The 19,865-nt window shown below is 45.3% G+C and overlaps 1 protein-coding gene across 1 annotated transcript in view; it reads right to left on the bottom strand.

Moving 5' to 3' along the window:
* The window catches only part of hprt1l (hypoxanthine phosphoribosyltransferase 1, like), a 33,769-nt gene extending 25,704 nt beyond the window's left edge, over positions 1 to 8,065 (bottom strand). The window contains 1 exon segment of the mRNA XM_052028465.1: positions 7,935 to 8,065. Within this exon segment, the coding sequence (XP_051884425.1) occupies positions 7,935 to 8,065 (131 nt within the window).
* Positions 8,066 to 19,865: the final 11,800 nt, after the last annotated feature.

The raw sequence follows: 19,865 nt of genomic DNA, 5'->3' as shown, positions 1-19,865 counted from the left end.
TTGCAATCACGAAGAACGCATGTCAGTGCCTCTACTTCTGTTAGGAGTTTGAGGAGATTCGGTATGTCACCAAAGACTGGCAAATTTCTACAGGTGTACAGTGGAGAGCGTTCTGACTGGTTGGATCACCGCCTGGTATGGAGGCTCCAATGCGCAGGATCGAAAGAGGCTGCAAAGGGTTGTAGACTCAGCCAGCTCCACCACAGGCACAACCCTCCCCACCATCGAGGACGTCTTCAGGAAGTGGTGCCTCAAGGCGGCGGCATCCATCACCAAGGACCCTCACCATCCAAGACATGCCCTCTTATATTCTGCGATGTTGATTGCCTCAGCAGAATGGCCTATGTCTCATGGTCTTGTTGGGGAGAAGGTACAGAATCCTGATGACCCACACTTAACGATTCAGAACATTTCTTCTCTTCTGCTATCAAATTTCTGAATGGTCCATGAACCCAACCTCATTATTTGTTTTTTGCATCATTTATTTCTGTAATTTATAGTCATTTTAAATCTTTGCACTGTACTGCTGCCAGAAAACAACAAATTTCATGTCATCTAAGTCAGTGATAATAAATCTGATTCTGAGAGTGGAGATGGGCAGTATGAAGGTGGGGGGGGAGGAGGGGGAAGAGAGAAAGGTGAGACAGGAGTCCGAGGTGATTGTGGACCCAGGAGGGGTGAAAGATGACAGGCAGGTTGGGCTAGATAGGGGAGGGAATGGAGGGGGGGGGGGTGGAGAAAGAGTGTTGTTGGGAGACAGTGGCAGGTGAATGATAGACGGAGGCAGACAAATGGTTTGTGGGATTCAATGTTCCTAATGTGGCCTCTTTTACATTGGAGAAATCAAAAGCAGATTGAGGGACCCACCCTGCCCCCCAACCTGCTAGGTGCCTGTCCCTTTAATTCTCCATCCTACTGTGACCCATTTGCTGGTGGCCTTCTGCACTGTTCCAATAAGGCCCTTTGTAAGCTTCAGGAGCAGCACCACATCTTCCTTCTGACCACATTGCAACCTTCTGGACTCAATATTGAATTCAACTATTTCAGGGAATGCACTCTCTCTGTTTGTATCAGAACCAGCCAATTCTGCTATAATGTTATCCATCTGTCGTGACAACTCAGTTGTTAAATTTTCGCAGACTGTGCCCGATCTGTTGGGCACTTCCAGCATCTCGCCTTTAGGTTTCAGTTGTCTGCAACAGCCCTAACGTGCATTTCACAGCTTTTACGTATCCCCTTGTTTTCCCTCCCACTAACTTCCCTCATTAACCTTTGTAAACAACATATCACCAGGGCAATCCTCCCAATCAGAGATATTCTATTTGTCTAATCTCTCCCTTCCCAACTCTCTCCGTAATTTAAATCTTGTTTTCTCACATTTCCAGTTATGATGAAATATGAACTCTGTATAAATACACAACAAGTGCTGGAGGAACTCAGCAGGTCAGGCAGCATCCATGGAGGGAAATGAACAGTCGACATTTCAGGCCAAGACCCTTCATCAGGACTGGAAGGGAAGAGGGCAGAAGCCAGAATAAGAAGGTGGGGGGAGGGGGAGGAGCACACTGAGGCAGGGGATAGGTGAGTTCAGGTGATAGGTGAGTCCAGGTGAGAGGGGAAAGGTAGGTGGGTGGGTGGGGGAGGGGGGAGAAGATGTAATAAACTGAGAGGTGAGAGGTAAAAGAGGCCAAGGGCTGAAGGAGGAGGAATCCGGTAGGAGAGGGCAGTGGACCATGGAATAAAGGATGGGGGAGGGGAGGAGAGGAGATGGGCAGGTCATCAAGGTGGGGGAAGGGAACCACAGGAATAAGGGAAGACCAAGGAGTTTGGTGGGGGGAGAAAAAGGGGTGGGGTTACCAGAAGTTAGAGACATCGATGTTGAGGCCATCAGGTTGGAGACTCCCAAGGCGGAATATGAGGTGTTGTTCCTCCAACCTGCGTCTGGCCTCAATGTGGGTTTCTCTTTCCACAGATCTGCTGAGTTTTTCTAATATATTATTTGTCTGAAAGTGATTGAAGGCTGCTATCAGACACTTGAACAGGCCTCTCATACGCCAAAAAATGAATTCTTGACTACCTCCTCATGGCCTTGCACCTCATTGTCTACCTGTACTGCACCCTCTCTGTAACTGTAACACTATATTCTGCATTCTGTTTTCCTTTTTACTACCTTGATCTGCTTTATCTGTTTGCATGGTGGGCAAACAAAAGCTTTTCACTGCATCTCAGTACAGGTGTTTAGCTTAGATGGGCATCCTGGTGGGCATGGGCGAATTGGGCCAAAGGGCCAGCTTCTATGCTGTTATGACTCTGTGTGACAATAATAAACCAATTCCGACCACCTTAGTAAATGCTCCTTCTGCGCCAAAGCCTCTTGTACCTAGACTTGCATTTGCATAGTGTCCCCTTTTCTACTCCTGCACCTCGGCTTGCATTTACATAATCATGTAACCTCAGGACTATTCTAACTACTGATAGTCCATGAAGTAATTATGCTTTCTTGTGCAGTTGGTCACTTTTATAATGAAGGAAACACAAGAGCTAATTTACACATAACAAGCTCCTACAAACAATAAGACAATAATAATAAAAGAAATATTGCTGATTTGTACTCAGCAGGTCAGCTGTGGAGAGAAAGAGTTGACATTTCTATATTAACTCCCCTACGCACTGAGTATTTCCAGCAGTTTAAGCTTCTTTTCTACTTCTGAATTCGAGCATCTGTAATATTTTGGATTCTGTCTCATGCAAAAGATCACATCTGTTTCAGTGATCAAAATGCACACAACTGCAGATACTGGAAATCTGAAATATAAACAGAAGATGGCTGGAAGCACACAGCAAGTCAGGCAGTATCCATGGAGAGAGAGAGAGAGAGAGAGATAATTAACATGTTCGGAATCAGAGAGGATTAGTGAAAGCATGGCAAGGGCCGGGAAATGGGACAGAAGCAAGGCCAGTGGAAAGGAGGGGGATGAGGATCCAGAATATTAGAATGCAAGGGTTGTTGAAGCTTCTGATCTTTGATGTCTAAAAGGAAAAGAGTATTTTAATCGAAACACCAAAGGCAGCGAGCGAGGAAGAGGAACGGGACAGCACCAAGATAGAGTGAGTTGACGGTTTCTCTCTCCACAGATGCTGCCTGACCTGCTGAGTATCTCCAGCATTTTCTGTTTTTATATCCAGTTTAGCGAGTTAGTTGTGGAATGAATATTGGCCTGTTACAGAAATGACACGTCAGAGATATTTGCGAATTGGTCGTTTTATGCCCCTCTGAGAGAGAAAACGGCACTCGAGTTTTATCCCATCTGCAATTGGGTTCCAACAACATTGTGGCACTCCCTCAGTACTGTAGTGGGATATCAATGCTGGAGTCTAGATAGGTTCTTGAACTCACAAACTTTCTGACTTAACTGTTACCAATTAACCATGCAGATCATTTTCAGATAAATGGAAAACAAATTAAGTCACAATCTCTGATGCATAAAACTATCCACCTCCATTCCAACCCATAGCTTCAGCTTTCATCCCTCAACAATCTATGTCCATGCAACATTTGATGGAAATACTTATTTTCAGAACTTTGTGGAACAATGCACCTTCCTTCTGAAAACCTGCATAAACATTCCCCACAATTGCCTTATCTATTGGAGGTTGGGGGGGGGGGAGATAGACTATTGGGATTACTCCCCTGGAAGCCAATACGAACCCAATGACCTCCTTCTATGTCATAAAACCATAAGATGACCACAAGATGTACAATAATGCCCTCAAAAAATTCCCTTAAAAATTAACTGAGCATCTCTGCTCTTTACAGACTGACTCTGTTTAACCAACGTCCTAAGTATTCATTAACCGTACAGGCTTGCACAGGATCCAAAACCGTCCATAAAACTCTGCTTAATTGCTTCCTTCTTTCTTAGAACATAGAACAGTACAGCACAGGAACAGGCCCTTCGGCCCACGATATCTGTGCCAAACACGATGCCGAATTAAACTAAATCTCTTCCGCCTGTTCCATATCCCTCCATATTCATGTGTCTAACAGCCTCTTAAACACAACTGTCGCATCTGCTTCCCCCACCACCCTTGGCAGCCCATTCCAGGCACCCACTACTATGTAAAAAAAAATAGACTTGCCCTGCACATCTGCTTTAAACTTCCCTGCTCTCTCCTTCTCAAAGGAAATGTTGTAATTAATGTCAATTATTTGGCATAATTTTATTTTCCCCAAAGTCACAGTGCATGAGGGATTCACAACGTTTAACTTCTTATAATGACACAGGAGGTTATTCAGCCCATCTGGTCTATGCTGGTGCAGAGCAATAGCATCCCATTTGACCCATTCCCACTCTTCTGTTCCTGCCCTGTATACTCCCTCATACGGAGAGCTATTTAACAATGCAGTGGTTTGTATGGCATTCTCTCCCTCACATTTCTTGTAAAAAGTCAAAATGTTAACCTTTTCAGCTCTTTTATTGCAGACAACTGCTCATGGGTGTGAGGCACGTCAAGCCCAATGGTAGGGGCAATCAGGTCCTAGTCCTTTGCACATTTTAAAGTCAACCTCGTCTGGCATTCATGCAGGGGAACTGATGCGTCAACATAAAGAAACAAACAGAGCCACAAGTCTCAGGAAGGGTAAAATAAGAAACAGACAGACACATACGGCTATCACACACAAAATGCTGGAGGAACTCAGCAGGTCAGGCAGTATCTATGGAGGGAAATAAACAGTCGACATTTCGGGCCGAGACCCGTCATCAGGACTGGAAAGGAAGAGGGCAGAAGCCAGAATAAGAAGGTTGGAGGAGGGGGAGGAGCACAGGCTGGCAGGTGACAGGTGAGTCCGGGTAAGAGGGGGAAGGTAGGTGGGTGGGGGAGGGGGGGAGACGTAAGAAGCTGAGAGGTGATGGGTAGAAGAGGCAAAGGGCTGAAGGAGGAGGAATCGGGTGGGAGAGGACAGTAGACCATGGAATAAAGGGAAGGAGGTGGGAAGTAGATGGGCAGGTCATGAGGGTGGGGAAGGGGAAAGAGAAGGGGTGAGGGGCCACAGGACTGAGGGAAAACAAGGGGGGGGCAAGGGGGGGTGAGGAAAGAAATCAGTTTTTCCAGTTAGAATATGTTATGAACAGTATACTGGTAGAACATCAGCAGATATCAGTTAGAGTGCTGGTGATTGGAGAAGCTTTGGAGCCTGGAAGGGCAGCTCCAGAACGAGGGAGCACAGAGTCAGGGAGTATGGAAACAGGCCCTTCAGCCCAATTCATCCATGGCAACCAAGACATCCATGGGGAAGAATACCTTAGACTGATTGAATACACATACAGGCCCTTTGGCTCACTAAATCCGAGCTGACCATCAAGTCCCCTTTGGCTCTAACATTCTAACCCCCATTTTATTCTTCCTACATTTCCTTTCCATTCTTCTCTCAGAGTGTCGTAAGCCTTTGGCACTCCCCAAGCCAGACAGCTGTGGACGCAAAGCCTTTGGGTGTATTCAGACCAAGAGTTAGATGAATCCCTTGCAGTCCAAAGATCTATGGTTATGGAGATCAAACAAGAAAATTGAACTGAAGCAACGTTCAGATCAGTCACTATCTTATGAAATACTGGAACAAACCTGAAGGATAGACTAACTCATCCCTTCTCTATTTTATGTTCTCAAGCGATGTATTATTAGGTACTCCTTCTAAATGTAATCCGAATACAAACCATAACATTGTAGAATGTTACAGCATAGGAACAGTTCAGTCAGACCATTGCACTTACACCAAGCCTTCAAAGAGCTTTTTAATTAGCCCCATTCCCCTCCTCTTCAGGTACTCTTCCAATTCCTTGAGCTTTTGCAGATCACAACAGCTCTTATGTTCAAAAAAAAGAAATGGGGGGAGGCCTTCCTCTGTCCCGAGGTGTTTTGTCCCCCGTGCCCAGGAATACAATAAGGATACAAGAAAGAGAAGGCAAACACCCCTTGTGTAATTCAATCATTCAATAAGATGATGGCCGATGTTTTACCTCAACGATGTTTCTCTGTACGAAGCCCATATCTTTCAATTCCCTTCACATTCATTGTGTTCCTTCCAGTGTGGTTCTGGGCATAGTTTTTCCACTGCAAGGAGGAACAGGCATATTTTGCCTGCCCCATATAAAATAAGTGGGGGTTCAGAGCACTGATTTTGCGACCACAGAGCTGGGAGAACTGCAGAAGTTGCCTCTGCCCATTTGAACTCTGAGGAGCTCACCAGCACAGCACAGGTATCCATGACCAGTGCTTTACTGAGCAAAAAGAAGGGGGTTTCAGTCTAATCTTAGTACAGCCCAGCAGTCAGGCTTGTGTGGAGATTACCTCTATTTCTGGGTCCTTTGCTAATTACCTTGTGACCTCTGGTGCCAACCCTCCTGCCACTGAAAGCAGTTCACTCTGTCAAAGCCCTTCATGATTCTGAACATCTTTATTCAATCTCCTCTGAACCCTCTCTGTCCAGCTCTTAAGGAGATTAAAAGTTAAAACACTGCAGAAGCTTGAAATCTGAAAAAAACAGAAAATATTCAGCAGGTCAGGCAGCATCTGTGGAAAGAGAAACAGAGCTAAGTTGGCAAATTTTTGGTTTATTACTGTCACATTGACAGTTTTTTATGTGATCCGTACAGATCATTTCATTATGAGATGAGAGATGAGAGATCTTTATTAGTCATATGTACATCGAAACACACAGTGAAATGCATCTTTTGCGTAGAGTGTTCTGGGGGCAGCCCACAAGTGTCGCCACACTTCCAGCACCAACATAGCATGCCCACAACTTCCTAACCCGTACGTCTTCGGAACGTGTGAGGAAACCGAAGCACCTGGAGGAAACCCACGCAGACACGGGGAGAACGTACAAACTCCTTACAGACAGTGGCCGGAATTGAACCCGGGTTGCTGGCACCGTAATAGCATTACACTAACCGCTACACTACCATGCCTGCAACGGTGGATTGAGATTGTATAAGGGAAAACAATAACAGAATGCAGAATAAAGTGTTAACGTCTCACATTGATAATTTGTTGGAAATGGGAAAATTTCAGAAAGGCTGGGATGTTTTTGTTTTGAATTTCCATTTGCAGTTTTTCGATTTTCTTTTACTGTTGAATTCACTGCTACTTCTCTTCCAGGAATGTCCACTTTGAAGAAACTCTGCTCCCTTGGATAGGATTTCAATGTATTATGCCTTCTTCACCCTCAGTGATTTCCGTTTTCCTTCTAGTCTTCAATATGGTGTTGCCCAAAACTCACTTCCACAGCCAACAACAGCTTATCCCCTTGACAACCCTAGACTCACCCAATCAGAGATATTCCCTTTGTCCTATCCATCCCTCTCCCATAGACAGGGACGGCTTATCCTCAGAACAACCTTGGACTCACCCGATCAGAGATGTCCCATCCATCCCTCCCCTGCTTTCTCTGCAACTTAAAACTAACGTTTTCTGATGAAGGGTCTTTGACCCAAAGTATTAACAGTTTTCTGTTTCCACTGATGCTGCCTGATGTTTCCAGTGTTTTCTTGTTTAAGGGGAATAATCCCCAGCTGCTCCCCATCTCTAGACATAACTGTGGTCCCCTAGACTGATTATATTCCCCTAACGTTTCCCTGCACCTTTTCCAAGACCTTGGTTTTATTTCCACATTGTGTGCCCAGCCCCAAGCCTGCGAGTTGTAACACGTAGCTTCCTTTCTTCGGTACTCTACGCCTTGGTTTAAGGAACCAAGAATCCTGTATACACTTTGAGTAATCTTATCAATGTCTTGCTACTTTCAAAGAAGTTAGATTGCATTAAAATAGATGAATGATATTAACAGAACAATACATCTCCAACAACACCGAACTCAAATTGATACTAATCAGATAACAGACAACGCCCAGTGCAAAATTTTAAGGAATCTCTCTTACCGATCCATAATAAGCCCATGAGGAATGAAAACTCTTTCAAGGTCTTCTTCATAGTGCTTCGGAATACAAAACAACTCTGGGTCATAACCCTTTTCGTCGTCACTGATCTGCAGAGATCAAAATGTCACCATTAATTTCTAAATTATTCCAATGGAAGTTTAATTGCATCTCCTTGGAAACCTAAAACTGGATCTGATTCACTCTGCCACCTTTGCTGTTCATCGAGACAGTGTTGTGCTTCAGAAAGATCTCTGGACGTGGTGGCTGCAGAAGGAGAGATTAGAACCATAGGGAAGAAAAGGCAGGCACAGATATCTAAGTGTTGGAAGAGGACAGAAGAGTGAGGGAAGAAAGGAATGAGAAAAAAGAAAGCTTGTTCAGAACATATCCACTTTGCAAACAATTAAGTGCTATTGAAATTATGTTATTTATACGCAGCCAATTGACACACAGCAACATACTACATAGACCAATAAGGTAATGACAAAATAATCAAGCTAGTTAATGTCCAATGGAGTATTTGTTCTTCCCAAAATGTAATCAGTTATTTTATTTATTCTGTTTGTTATTGCTTCCGAGTCACATTTATAATGAGCAAAATAATTCTTTCTATTTTAGACACGCGTTGCTAGGAGCCAGCTGTGTCACTCTTGGTGGAAAGCTCTTTATCAACGCTGAGTTAGTAGGTTGGAAAGTCTGTGTTTCAGCCCTGGGACCTGACTCCAAAAGACAGTATTATCTACATTGGTTCATGGATAAACTTTGCCAGGGAACTCGGGAGAACCCCTGCACGACAGGAAACTCCCTTGCTCTTTTACAAGATAGTGCCGTGGGAACTCCCAACAGGGAAGCAGTCTAATTAATGTTTCCCCTGAAAGATGACACCTGAAACAATTTGCAAGTCCCTCAGTACTGCATTGGTTATTTGCAAATACCCATGTCTATACTCCCAAACCTGCACAATAAACGTTAATCAGAGACAAGCGATTCTGCAGATGCTGGAATCTGGAGCAACACACACAAAATGCTGGAGGAACTCAGCAGGTCAGGCAGCATCTACGGAGGGAAATAAACAGTCAATGTTTCAGGTCGAGACCCTTCATCAGGACTGGAGAGGAAGGGGGCGGAAGCTGGAATAAGCTCAGGGGAGGAGCACAGGCTGGCAGGTGATAGGTGAGTCCAGGTGAGAGGGGAAGGTAGGTGGCTGGGATGAAAGGGAGTGATGTTAGAAGCTGAGAGGTGATAAGTGGAAGAGGGAAAGGGCTTAAGGAGAAGGAATCAGGTACGAGAGGGCAGTAGACCATGGAATAGTGGGAAGGACGTGGGGAATAGATGGGTAGGTCATGAGGACAGGGGAGGGGAAAGGCAAGCGGTGAGGGGGCCACAGAAATGAGGGAAAACAAAGGGAAGGGGGAGAAAGAAAGGAGTGGGGGAAAAGAGGGGAGGAGTTACCGGAAGTTAGAGAATTCGATGTTGAGGCCGTCGGGTTGGAGACTCCCAGGACGGAACACGGGGTGTTCCTCCTCCAACCTGCGCCAATCTACTGTGGCAGTAGAGGAGGCCATGGGTAGACATGTCAGTGTGGGAGTGGGATGTGGAATTGAAGTGGCTGGCCACCGGGAGATCGTTGCTTTTGTGTCGGACGGAGCGAAGGCGCTCGATGAAGCGGTCACTCCATCCGTGCCGGGGATTGTAGAGGAGGCCGCACTGGGAGCACCAGATGCAATAAATGACACCAACACATTATACAACATACATTGAAGATTGGATCCAATTTTCTGCTGAGATTTCTCATGAATCTGGGGCTAAAGTTCCAGACACCAGTGTGGAGGAAAAAAAACCACACACAAACTTTGTTGCTTCCCTATCTTCCCCATGGCCTTAAAACTACTGGTACAAGAAATCTTGTACAAAGTTCTGAAGCATTCCAGTTCTGTGATGGGACACCTTGTAAGAACAAAATGATCACAGGAAGAATACCATAATCAATCGGAATTCAATTATGTCTCTAGAAAGGCAGAGCATGCCTCAGCTATTGCTGTATATTCTTCTCTATTCAATAACTAAATGTTCTGATAAAATGTATAAACATTTGGCTCATTACAGAATTCTTGCATTAGAGTCATAGAGCAATACAGCACAGATACAGGCCCCTCGGCCCAACCACGTTGTCAACCATTACCAGTTTCTCATTTGACTGTGAACTTTGAGCGGGGGATAAATGCCTGCTTCAGTTCACAAGGGATTGAGTGAAAGGAGTTCTGGTCAGTATTAACTGTATGAACTACAGGTCACAAAATAACTAGTCTTCCACACAGAGGCCGTAAAAAATGCGAAGACATAGAGATGCCAACCTAGAGTTGAAGTGCTGATGCATTGTTTGGACCCTTTGAGGCAGAGAGTTCCTAAAAGGCATGACCCTCTGACAGAGAGAAAAAGAAACCTCAATTCTGTCTCAAATGGGCAACCTCTTATTTTTAAACCGTGATCCCTAATTCTAGATTCTCCCACAAGAGGGAAGATCCTCTCTACAATCACCCTTCAGGATCTAATATAGTCATGAAAAACACTATGATGCTGGAGGAACTCAGCAGGCCAGGCAGCATCTGTGGAGAAAAACAGGTGGACAACGTTTTGGGTCAGGACCCTTCCTTAGGGCTGAAGATAGGCCTCCTCCACTGCCAGGAGAATTCCAAGCACCAACTGGAGGAACAGCACCTCATTTTCCATCTTAGAACCTTGCAGCCTAACTGCATGAATATTGAATTCTCCCACGTTAGGTGATCCCCACCCCCCTGCCCCACACCCCTCCCCACCTTGCTTCTTCTCTTCTTCCCTTTTCGAGCCTCTTTATTCTCTACCTTTTTTCTTTTTCATTTTTTCCTCTCTCCTTACCTTTGACCCATCCCCCAGTCGACCTGCTCTCCCCTCCTCGCCCGCACCTATCACTGTCTCTTACTTGCATCTACCTATCACCTGCATCTGTCTATCACAACCCTGTGCCCACCCCACCTCCCCTCTTTTGTCCACCTATCACTGCTCTGCTTTTCCCTCCTATTTATCGGGCTTCCCCTTTTCCTATCTTCAGTCCTGAAGAAGGGTCCTGACCCGAAACGTCGACCGCCTGCTTTTCTCCATGGATGCCGCCTGGCCTGCTGAGTTCCTCCAGCATCTCGTTGTTTTTTCATCTGGATTCCAGCATCTGCAGTCCTTTGTTTCTCTAACATAGTCACTCCTGCCGTTTACCTGCTTCATTAAGTTTCATCACTTTGACATTCAGAGCACTGGGCAGAAATCACATCGTGTCACCACCCACCCGTGATCTTTGTGATGCTTTGTTTTAATTAAACAGTCAGATTCACCTGGTCCGCACCAGTTATCAGTCAGCTGCCAGGCACTGGATGAAGACGCCCGCCCGGAGGCGGGAAGACACCGCAGCTGGGCCAATCCACAGGAAGGGCCTCGCACGTGTCCAGAGTCACCACCGCACTGCACTTCTTGGAGGGGAGATGGCGCCTTGTCCAGCGTAGCACGCGCCCAACCCCGCTTCACACCCCAGCCCTTGGAGCCAATCCTTATCCCAAAGTTACGGATCTGACTTGCTGACTTCCTTTACCTACAGTGTTCCAATGTGCCAGAGGCTGTTCACCTTGGAGACCTGCTGTGGATATGGGTACAGCCCAGCATGAGACTTAAACCTTCTCCCCTGGGTTTTCACTGAGAGCTCACCGGACAATCAAATTCCCTTTCACTCTTCTAAAGTCCAGTGGATACAAGCCTAGCCTGTCCAATGTTTTCTCTTAAGACACACATGCCCCAGGTATTAATCCAGTAAACCTTTGCTGGACTGCTTCAAATGCATTTAAAATCCTTCATTAAAAAAGGCAACCAATTCTACACACACAGTATCACTGATATGTTTAACAATGTTAGTTTATTAAATTAGTTATGCTCCTTTTTAATATTATTTGCTGCTAAATAACTAACTCCGTCAGCCAATCAGATTAATGTGGCCACTGAGGTCATAAGAAATGGGAAGTCACAAGGATACCATGAAATTAGATGGGAGAGAACAGGCACAACCCTACTCATGACGGTCTAGCAACACTATGACCACTTTGCACTAAAATGGACTTTTTATTGTTCTAATTGTGTTCTTTCTTGAAAAAATTGTGCCTATTTTATGTTGAATTTATGTTTTGCTTGCGAACTTTGCATTTCTGATGCAATGCTGCTGCAGGTAAGTTCTTCATTGCACCTGTGCACACACGTACTTGTGCATGTGACAATAAACAACTTTTTTTTGACTTTTGACAAGGTTTCAAGAGAGGCTTTGAGGCGTCATGGACGAGCTGAGAGAGTGGGCGAGAACACGGTCAATGGATTTCAGTTTAGACAAATGTGGCGTTGCTCACTTTATAGCAAAGCAGAAATGCTGAATGTATTTTTTAAAGAATGGAGAGAGATTGGGAAATGTTGCTATTCAAAGGGATCTGTGTGTCTTTGTACATAGGTCACTGAAAGCCAATTTGTAGGTTCAATAAGCAATTTGCAAGGCAAATAGTATATTGGCCTTTTTTTTATACAATAGGCTGAGTTCAAAGATAAAATTGGATTACTACCGCGGGTTTCAGTGAGACCACAGAGGAATCCTGCCAGCCTCTGTATTTTAAAAAAGGTACTTCCTATGGAGGTAATGCAGAGAAGATTCACCAGACTACTCCCTGGGACGGCAGGTTTGCACATAAGGAGAAATTGAGTAGGCTAGCCCTCTATTCTTTCAGTACAGAAGGTCACTTCATCAAAACTTGTATTTTTAGAGGGCTCAACAGGGTAGATGCAGGGAGGATGTTTCCTCTGGCTGAGGAGTCCAGAACTTCAGGTCACCGTCTCAAATAAGCGGTAGGCCTTCTTGGACTGAGAATAAGAGGAAATTTCATCACTTCGAGAGTGGTGAGTCTTTGGAATTCTCTACCTCAGAGGACTGCGGAGGTTCAGACATTAAGTTCATTCAAATCAATAGATTTCTGGATCTCAGAGGAATCAAGAGAATAGGAGGATAAGCAAGAGAGAATGGTGTTGAGATTGATTCTCACTATGATCTTGCTGTGGAGTTGCAGACTCAAGGAGCCAAATGGCCAATTCCTTATCTTTTTTTTTGGTTTTACTGATGTCAATGTAGCTTTGAGGTGTTGGCACATTGTTGCAACCTGAGCAGAATAAGCCAACGAACAGAAACTGGTCACATCCACACCAGCCCTGGAGATATCAGGTTATGCACAAAATGAGACCATGCACTTGCAGGGAGCATATAAAATAGACACAAATCCTAATGTAACAACTGTTATTTTGAGATCCACTATCACCAAGATCTCTTGCTACAACCAGGACAACATATTTCATCTAAAAACAATGAAATAGTTAAATGTTCAACATAACATAGTATGCACCAGCCTCCCCTCCTTGGCGTCTGTCTTTAGCTCTCACTGTCTTGGTGTAGCAGCCAGCATAATCAAAGAGCCCACCCACCCAGGACATTCTCTCTTCTCTCCTCTTCCATCGGGTAGAAGATACAGGTGCATGAGGGCACGTACCACCAGACTTAAGGACAGCTTCTATCCCACTGTGATAAGACTATTGAACGATTCCCTTATACAATAAGATGGACTATGACCTCACGATCTACCTTGTTGTGACCTTGCACCTTATTGCACTGCACTTTCTCTGTAGCTGTGACACTTTTACTGTTACTGTTTTTACCTGTACTACATCAATGTACTCTGTACTGACTCAATGTAACTGCACTGTGTAATGAATTGACTTGTACGATCGGTTTGTAAGAAGCTTTTCACTGTACCTCGGTACAAGTGACAATAATAAACCAATACCAAGGTGGAATACAAATGATTTTTAATTCAAACTACCATTCTGGAATCACATTTTGTTCCAATGGCTAAATATTTCCAGAAGTCCCAAGCATCTGACTTAACAAGTTAAATCTTTCTCCTCCCACAGATGTGGCCGGACCTGCTGATTATTTCTGGCATTTTCTGTTTTTATTTTAGATTTCCAGCATCTGCAGTTTTATTTTGATTTTCGTTGGCTAAGTATTTAGTTTTATTGGAACACAGTTCTATTCTTGATCCCTCTTGCACGTTTAAGCAAGTTACAAAGGCAACAGAAAATTTACTCACCCAAATTCATATTGTCAAACACCTCCTTAGCTGATTTATCACTGCAAATGCTGCCTGATCTGCTGAGTATTTCCAACATTATTTTATTTCAGATTTCAGTATATAGAGATTTTTTCCCCCCAAATTTGAAGGGTCGTTTGATAAATGAAAACCAGAAGAAACTGCAGTCAAGCAAGCTTGAATATCCTCCAAATGAAAAAAAATACACAATGCTGTGCCTGGGAATATGAAAATCAACTACATCCCGCAGAGATAAGCTTGACTCGCGTAGCAAGCTGCCGGTGTTGCATGACGTCTGTTTAATGCATCAAGGAGTGCAACAATCAGGATAAATGCGCCTGCAATTAAATCTATAAAATGAAACCCGCGATTATGAGAATGCAGATACTCACCAGCAGCCCCGAAGCCATTGCAATGGATGCGGATTTGTTGCGCCGTCTGACCGCCGGTGAATTGCAACAGCAGCGAGTACCGGTTGGCCGGGCTCCTCTGACCTGTCACTGCGGCTGCAACAGCCCCGACCGCCGGGCGACCTTCACCTCCCAGCTGATCAGAGGACGCCCCAGGTGCTCCCTCCCTCCCCCGTCAATCACTGCCGTCGCCCGGCAACCGCGTACCTGCGCGGACCCCTCTGCCGCCTGTCAATCACCCGCCGCGGCCCCAGTGACGCGCACCCGGGCGGGTCCTGCTCGCCGCCTGTCAATCACTGTCTGGGCTGCAGGGTGTGACAGAGGCGAAGTGTGGCGGGATGAGCAAGTCGCAGAATGAACTCAGCCCAGCTGATGGGGCCAGTGTTTATGTTCCACACAAGCCTCCTCCCATTTTCCAAACCGAGCAGCAGACCTTCTCCCTCATTTACATACCAAACATCCACAGTTCTGACCAGGAGTCATTGACCTGAAACGCCAACTGTTCCTCTTTCCACAGATGCTGTCTGACTTGCTGAGTGTTTCCAGCAGTTTTTGTTTTTAAATCCACTATTTGCTTCCTCTTCCCTGCAGTAAGGAAGACTTGAACATAGAACATTACAGACCCTTTGGCCCATGATACTGTGCCAACATTTTACCCTGCTCTAAGATCTATCTAACCCTTCCCTCCCACATAGCCCTCCATTTCTCTATCATTCATGTGGCTACCTAAGAGTCTCTTAAATGTATCTGCCCCCACAACCTCTACTGGCAGTGCATTCCACGCATCCACCACTCTCTGTAAAAAAACTTACCCCTGATATCCCCCTTATACCTTCCTCCAATCACCTTAAAATTATGCCCCCTTGTGTTAGCCATTGTCGCCCTGGGAAAAAGTCTCTGACTTTCTCTCTGAAGGAGCACCTTTTCTGGCCTCAGTTATCCAAAATCATTTTTCAGCCAACTAAGAACTTTTTTTTAAAAAGTCTAGGAACCGTCTGCATACAGAGGTAAACTGCATTTGAGGTGCAAAGAGCGCTGTGACATGGAGGACGCACTCCCCTGTTCTTGGACATCCCGGGGATCTAATATGTCTGCCGAAAAGAGGTCTCAGAATCTCATTGCTAACAAGAAGTCATACTCCATAGTGCCTTGCCAGCTAATTTTTCTATCCTCAGGTCTATGGAGTAGGATTTGAAAGCTGACTTTCTAACTAAGAAACAACATTGATACTACAGCAGCACACTGGAGGAACTCAGCAGGTCAGGCAGCATCTAGAAAGGGAAATGGACAGTCGACGTTTCAGGTTGAGACCCAATTGACACTAACTGCCCTTTTCCTGGTCACTCCGGTTAATGAAATTTCCTCAGAAATTCCCTGTTGAATTCACAGGGTCTCTCCAATATTTACAGTTCCTGTGAAATGAAAATCATAAAAACTGCAGATGCTGGAGATCTGAAGCAAAAACAGAAAATGGAGTGACATTCAGCAGGTCAGAAGCAGATTGCTCTGATAAAAAGTCTTCGGTCTGAAACGTTAGCCAGATTTCTCTCTCCACAGATGCTGCCTGACCTGCTGAGTGTTTCCAGCATCTGCTGATTTGGTTTCAGATTTACAGTTCTAGTTCTGATCACAACTCGCGGAAAATATCTATGGAACGAGCTGCCAGAGGAAGGCAGGTACAATAGGACCATTTAAGAAGCACTTAGATAGGTACATGGAGGGGCAAGGCTTAGTGGGATATGGGCCAGCATGGCCTGGTTGGGCTCAAGGGCCTGTATCTGTGCTGCATTATGACTCTATGATCCAAAGTGGAAACAAGTTTGTTGTACTTCTCTTTCAGAATCAGATTTATTATCACTGAAATAGGATATAAATTTGTTCTTTTGCAGCAGCAATACAGTGTAAGACATATAATCTACAAATTACAAAAACTGCAAAAAAAAAGGAATAACAAGGAGGTGTTCATGGGTTCATGGACCATCCAGAAATCTGACGGCGGAGGGGAAGAAGCTGTTCCTGAATCGTTGAGTGTGGGTCTTCAGGCTCCTGTACCTCCTCCCCAATGGTAGTAACGAGAAAAGTCATGTCCCGGATGATGAGGGTCCTCAGTGATGGATGCTGCCTTCTCGAGGCACCGCCTCTTGAAGATGTCCTCTATGGTGGGAAGGGTTGTGCCCATGATGACCGGTCAATTCATGTCTAAATCTTGATTGAGGAACCTTTACCTATCACTCCTCACAATAATGCCCCTGGAATTCTAGGACCATCCTTGCTGTGAATCAAATCCCAACAGAGACAGGCCAGTTGATGCAAGAACGTTACGATGTTTTAAAAATTTTTTTAGTAGCAATTATGTCAATCCCATTCCCCTTTAATGCATTTTTCAACCAACTCTAACCTTCGCTTCTGTTTTAAGTATCTACTTAACTATGTAAACACATGAAGAACTCTGCTTCAATAGTTCCACACGCTGAATACCTTCTGTGCACAATATGCTTTAAGTTGCTGCTTAACTCTTTTCCTGGTTGTTGAATGCCAGCTTTTCCCCCTTCATTCAAATACAACCACCTGCTTTGGAAAGTAGACAGTGCCTCAACTGAAGGTCTCATCCAACAACTGCAGTGCTCTCAGAACAACACTGGAGAGCTGCCCTTGGTTTATGAGCCCAAGTCTCTGGGGTGAAACTTCAGCCCACAATGTTCTACCTCAACTAAGACAATCAACTATCACAGCTCAGTTGAATAATCGTAGAAGATTCAGACCTTTAAACTTGCTAAAATATTTATCAAATTCTGATAAAGATTTATCTGAATCTACTTATTTAGTTCTGTTTCTGTTGAACATTATTTGGTGATAAACAAATGCACCTCAACAGGTCATAGCAGCTTATTGTTTACTGCAGATTGCCTATCCCAGAGGTACCTTGCTGCACAGTGGCTCAGCTGGTACAGCCACTGCCTCACAGCTCCAGTGACCTGGGTTCGATCCTGAACTCTCGTTCTATCTGTGTGGAGCTTGCATGTTCTCCCTGCAATCACATTGGTTTCCTTGGCTGAGTGGATGGTCGGCTGAGATTTTGCTTTTTGAGGGGAGTTTTCACCTCACTGTGGCAGTTAGTACAGCTGATGCCTCACAGCTCCAGCATCCTGGGTTCGATCCTGACCTCCGGTGGTGTCTGCATGGAGTTTGCACATTGGAATTGGTTTATTTTTGCAAACCGTTCATACAGATCAATTCATTACATAGTGCATCAAGGTAGTACAAATTAAAATACAGAATGCAGAGTAGTGTCACAGCTACAGAGAAAGTGCAGTGCAGGTAGACAATAAGTTGCAAGGTCATAACGAGATAGATTGTGAGGTCAAGAGTCCATCTTATCTTATGAGAGAACCTTTCAATAATCTTATAACAGCGAGATAGAAGCTGTCCTTGAGCCTGGTGGTACGTGCTTTCAGGCTTTTGTATCTTCTGCCTGATGGGAGAGGGGAGAAGAGAGAATGTCCGGGGTGAGTGGGTGGGGTCTTTGATTATGCTGGCTGCTTTACCAAGGCAGCGAGAAGTGTAGACAGAGTCCATGGAAGGGAGGCTGGTTTCCATGACACGCTGTGCTGAGCTGTGTCCACAACTCTCTGCAGTTTCTTGGGGTCAAGGGCAGAGCAGTTGGCGTACCAAGCCGTGATGCATCCAGACAGCATGCTTTCTATGGTGCATTGATAAAAGTTAATGAGGGTAAACGGGGATATGCCAAATTTCTTTAGCCTCCTGATGAAGTAGAGGTGCTGGTGAGTATTCTCAGCCGTGGCGTCCCCGTGGTTGGACCAGGAGACTGGGTTTCTTCCAGATGCTCCAGTTTCCTCCCACTTCCCCAAGGTGTGTGGATTGGTAGGTTAATTGGCCACTGTAAGTTGCTCCTAATGTTTAAGTGAGTGGTGGGATCTGGGAAGAGTTAATGGGAATGGGAATAGGGAAAGAATAGTTCAAAGCTAAAATTAGTGGAGCAATGGGATAGCTCTGTGAGCCAGCATAGGTTTCATAGGCCAAAAATACCTCCTTCTATGTTGTAAGGAAATATGAAAATCTTTGTATCCGCAAGGCAAGATTTGGCTCTTAGAGTGAGGAAACACTGCAACTGAATGAATCTAAACCACTGGAGTTAACCCGTCATTTCAAAACTGACCATCACTGTAACCTCTCACTGTAATCAGAACTAATAATGGCCTGGAGTTTGCTGGCAAATGCTGGTGTTCCTCTTTAAATTGCAGCAAGTCCAGAACATTTTAGCGGATGTAGGCAAGGGCGGGTATCCCAAATATATTGAATGATATCAGGCGCACACTTCAACACGACCTGCCAATGAATTCCCTGAGGATATCCAGCAGTGGACCTCAACTTGCTGAGATTCCCCAGCATTTACAACGGGGGAACTGAAAGAACAGACGGCAGGTCAGACCAGGTGCTGGGAAAACAAACCTACTTACGTCAATGGGCATTGTAACCCTGCAGGGAGGACATCAAAGGGAAGGCAAAGTGTTGAATTTTGTTTGTGCTGATTTATGTACAAGTGCTTTCAATAGATTTTATTTTAACAAGAAATATTTCATCTTTAGTAAATTGTTGATGGGCTGAGTCTCCCAGAATCGCTGGTCATCTATCCCTGTGCCAAGATGTTTGTCCCAGTCTGACTCCCAGCACAGCTACACAGAGAATCCACTCTCACTTCCTTCAGAGTGGTCCCATGCAATACAGGAAGCCAGCTGCTCTCCCACAATGGCTTTAACAGCCGGCAAGGCCCCTCACCCCAGGGTCTCCACCTGTCAATTATTGACTGGAGTTCTCAACAACCTTCTGGAGGAAGCTGGCAGGTCGAGCAGCATCTGTGGTGGGGGGGGGGGGGGGGGGGAAAGAGGGGAGAAATTGTGGATGTTTCAGGTCGAAACCCTGCATCAGGACTGAGAGTGCAGAGGGGAGATGGCCGGTATAGAGAGGGGGGGGGGGGGGGGGGGGGGGGGGGGGAAGAGTGGTGAGGCAGGAGCCCAAGGTGATTAACGGATTGAGGAGGGGGTGAAAGGTGACGGGCAGATTGCACCACGTAGGGAAAGGGGGGGGGGGAAGGGGGGGGGGGTGGAGTTGGGAGACAGTGGCAGATGGATGAAAGATGGAGGCAGGCAAAGAGAAAAAAACTGAGATGCAACTGGAGTGATGTGGGAAGAGGGGAGGGTGAAGGTTGGAGACAGCTGCTGGAGGGGGTTAAGCAGGGACACATAGTGCTGGAACCTGAGAAGTAAAGGAGGTGATAATGGGAACCATTTGGGGAGAGGTTAAGGTGT

This window comes from Pristis pectinata, chromosome 13, assembly GCF_009764475.1.
Source record: "Pristis pectinata isolate sPriPec2 chromosome 13, sPriPec2.1.pri, whole genome shotgun sequence".
In the NCBI taxonomy this organism is placed as follows: Eukaryota; Metazoa; Chordata; class Chondrichthyes; order Rhinopristiformes; family Pristidae; genus Pristis; species Pristis pectinata.
This window is presented reverse-complemented; position numbering and strand designations above follow the sequence as displayed.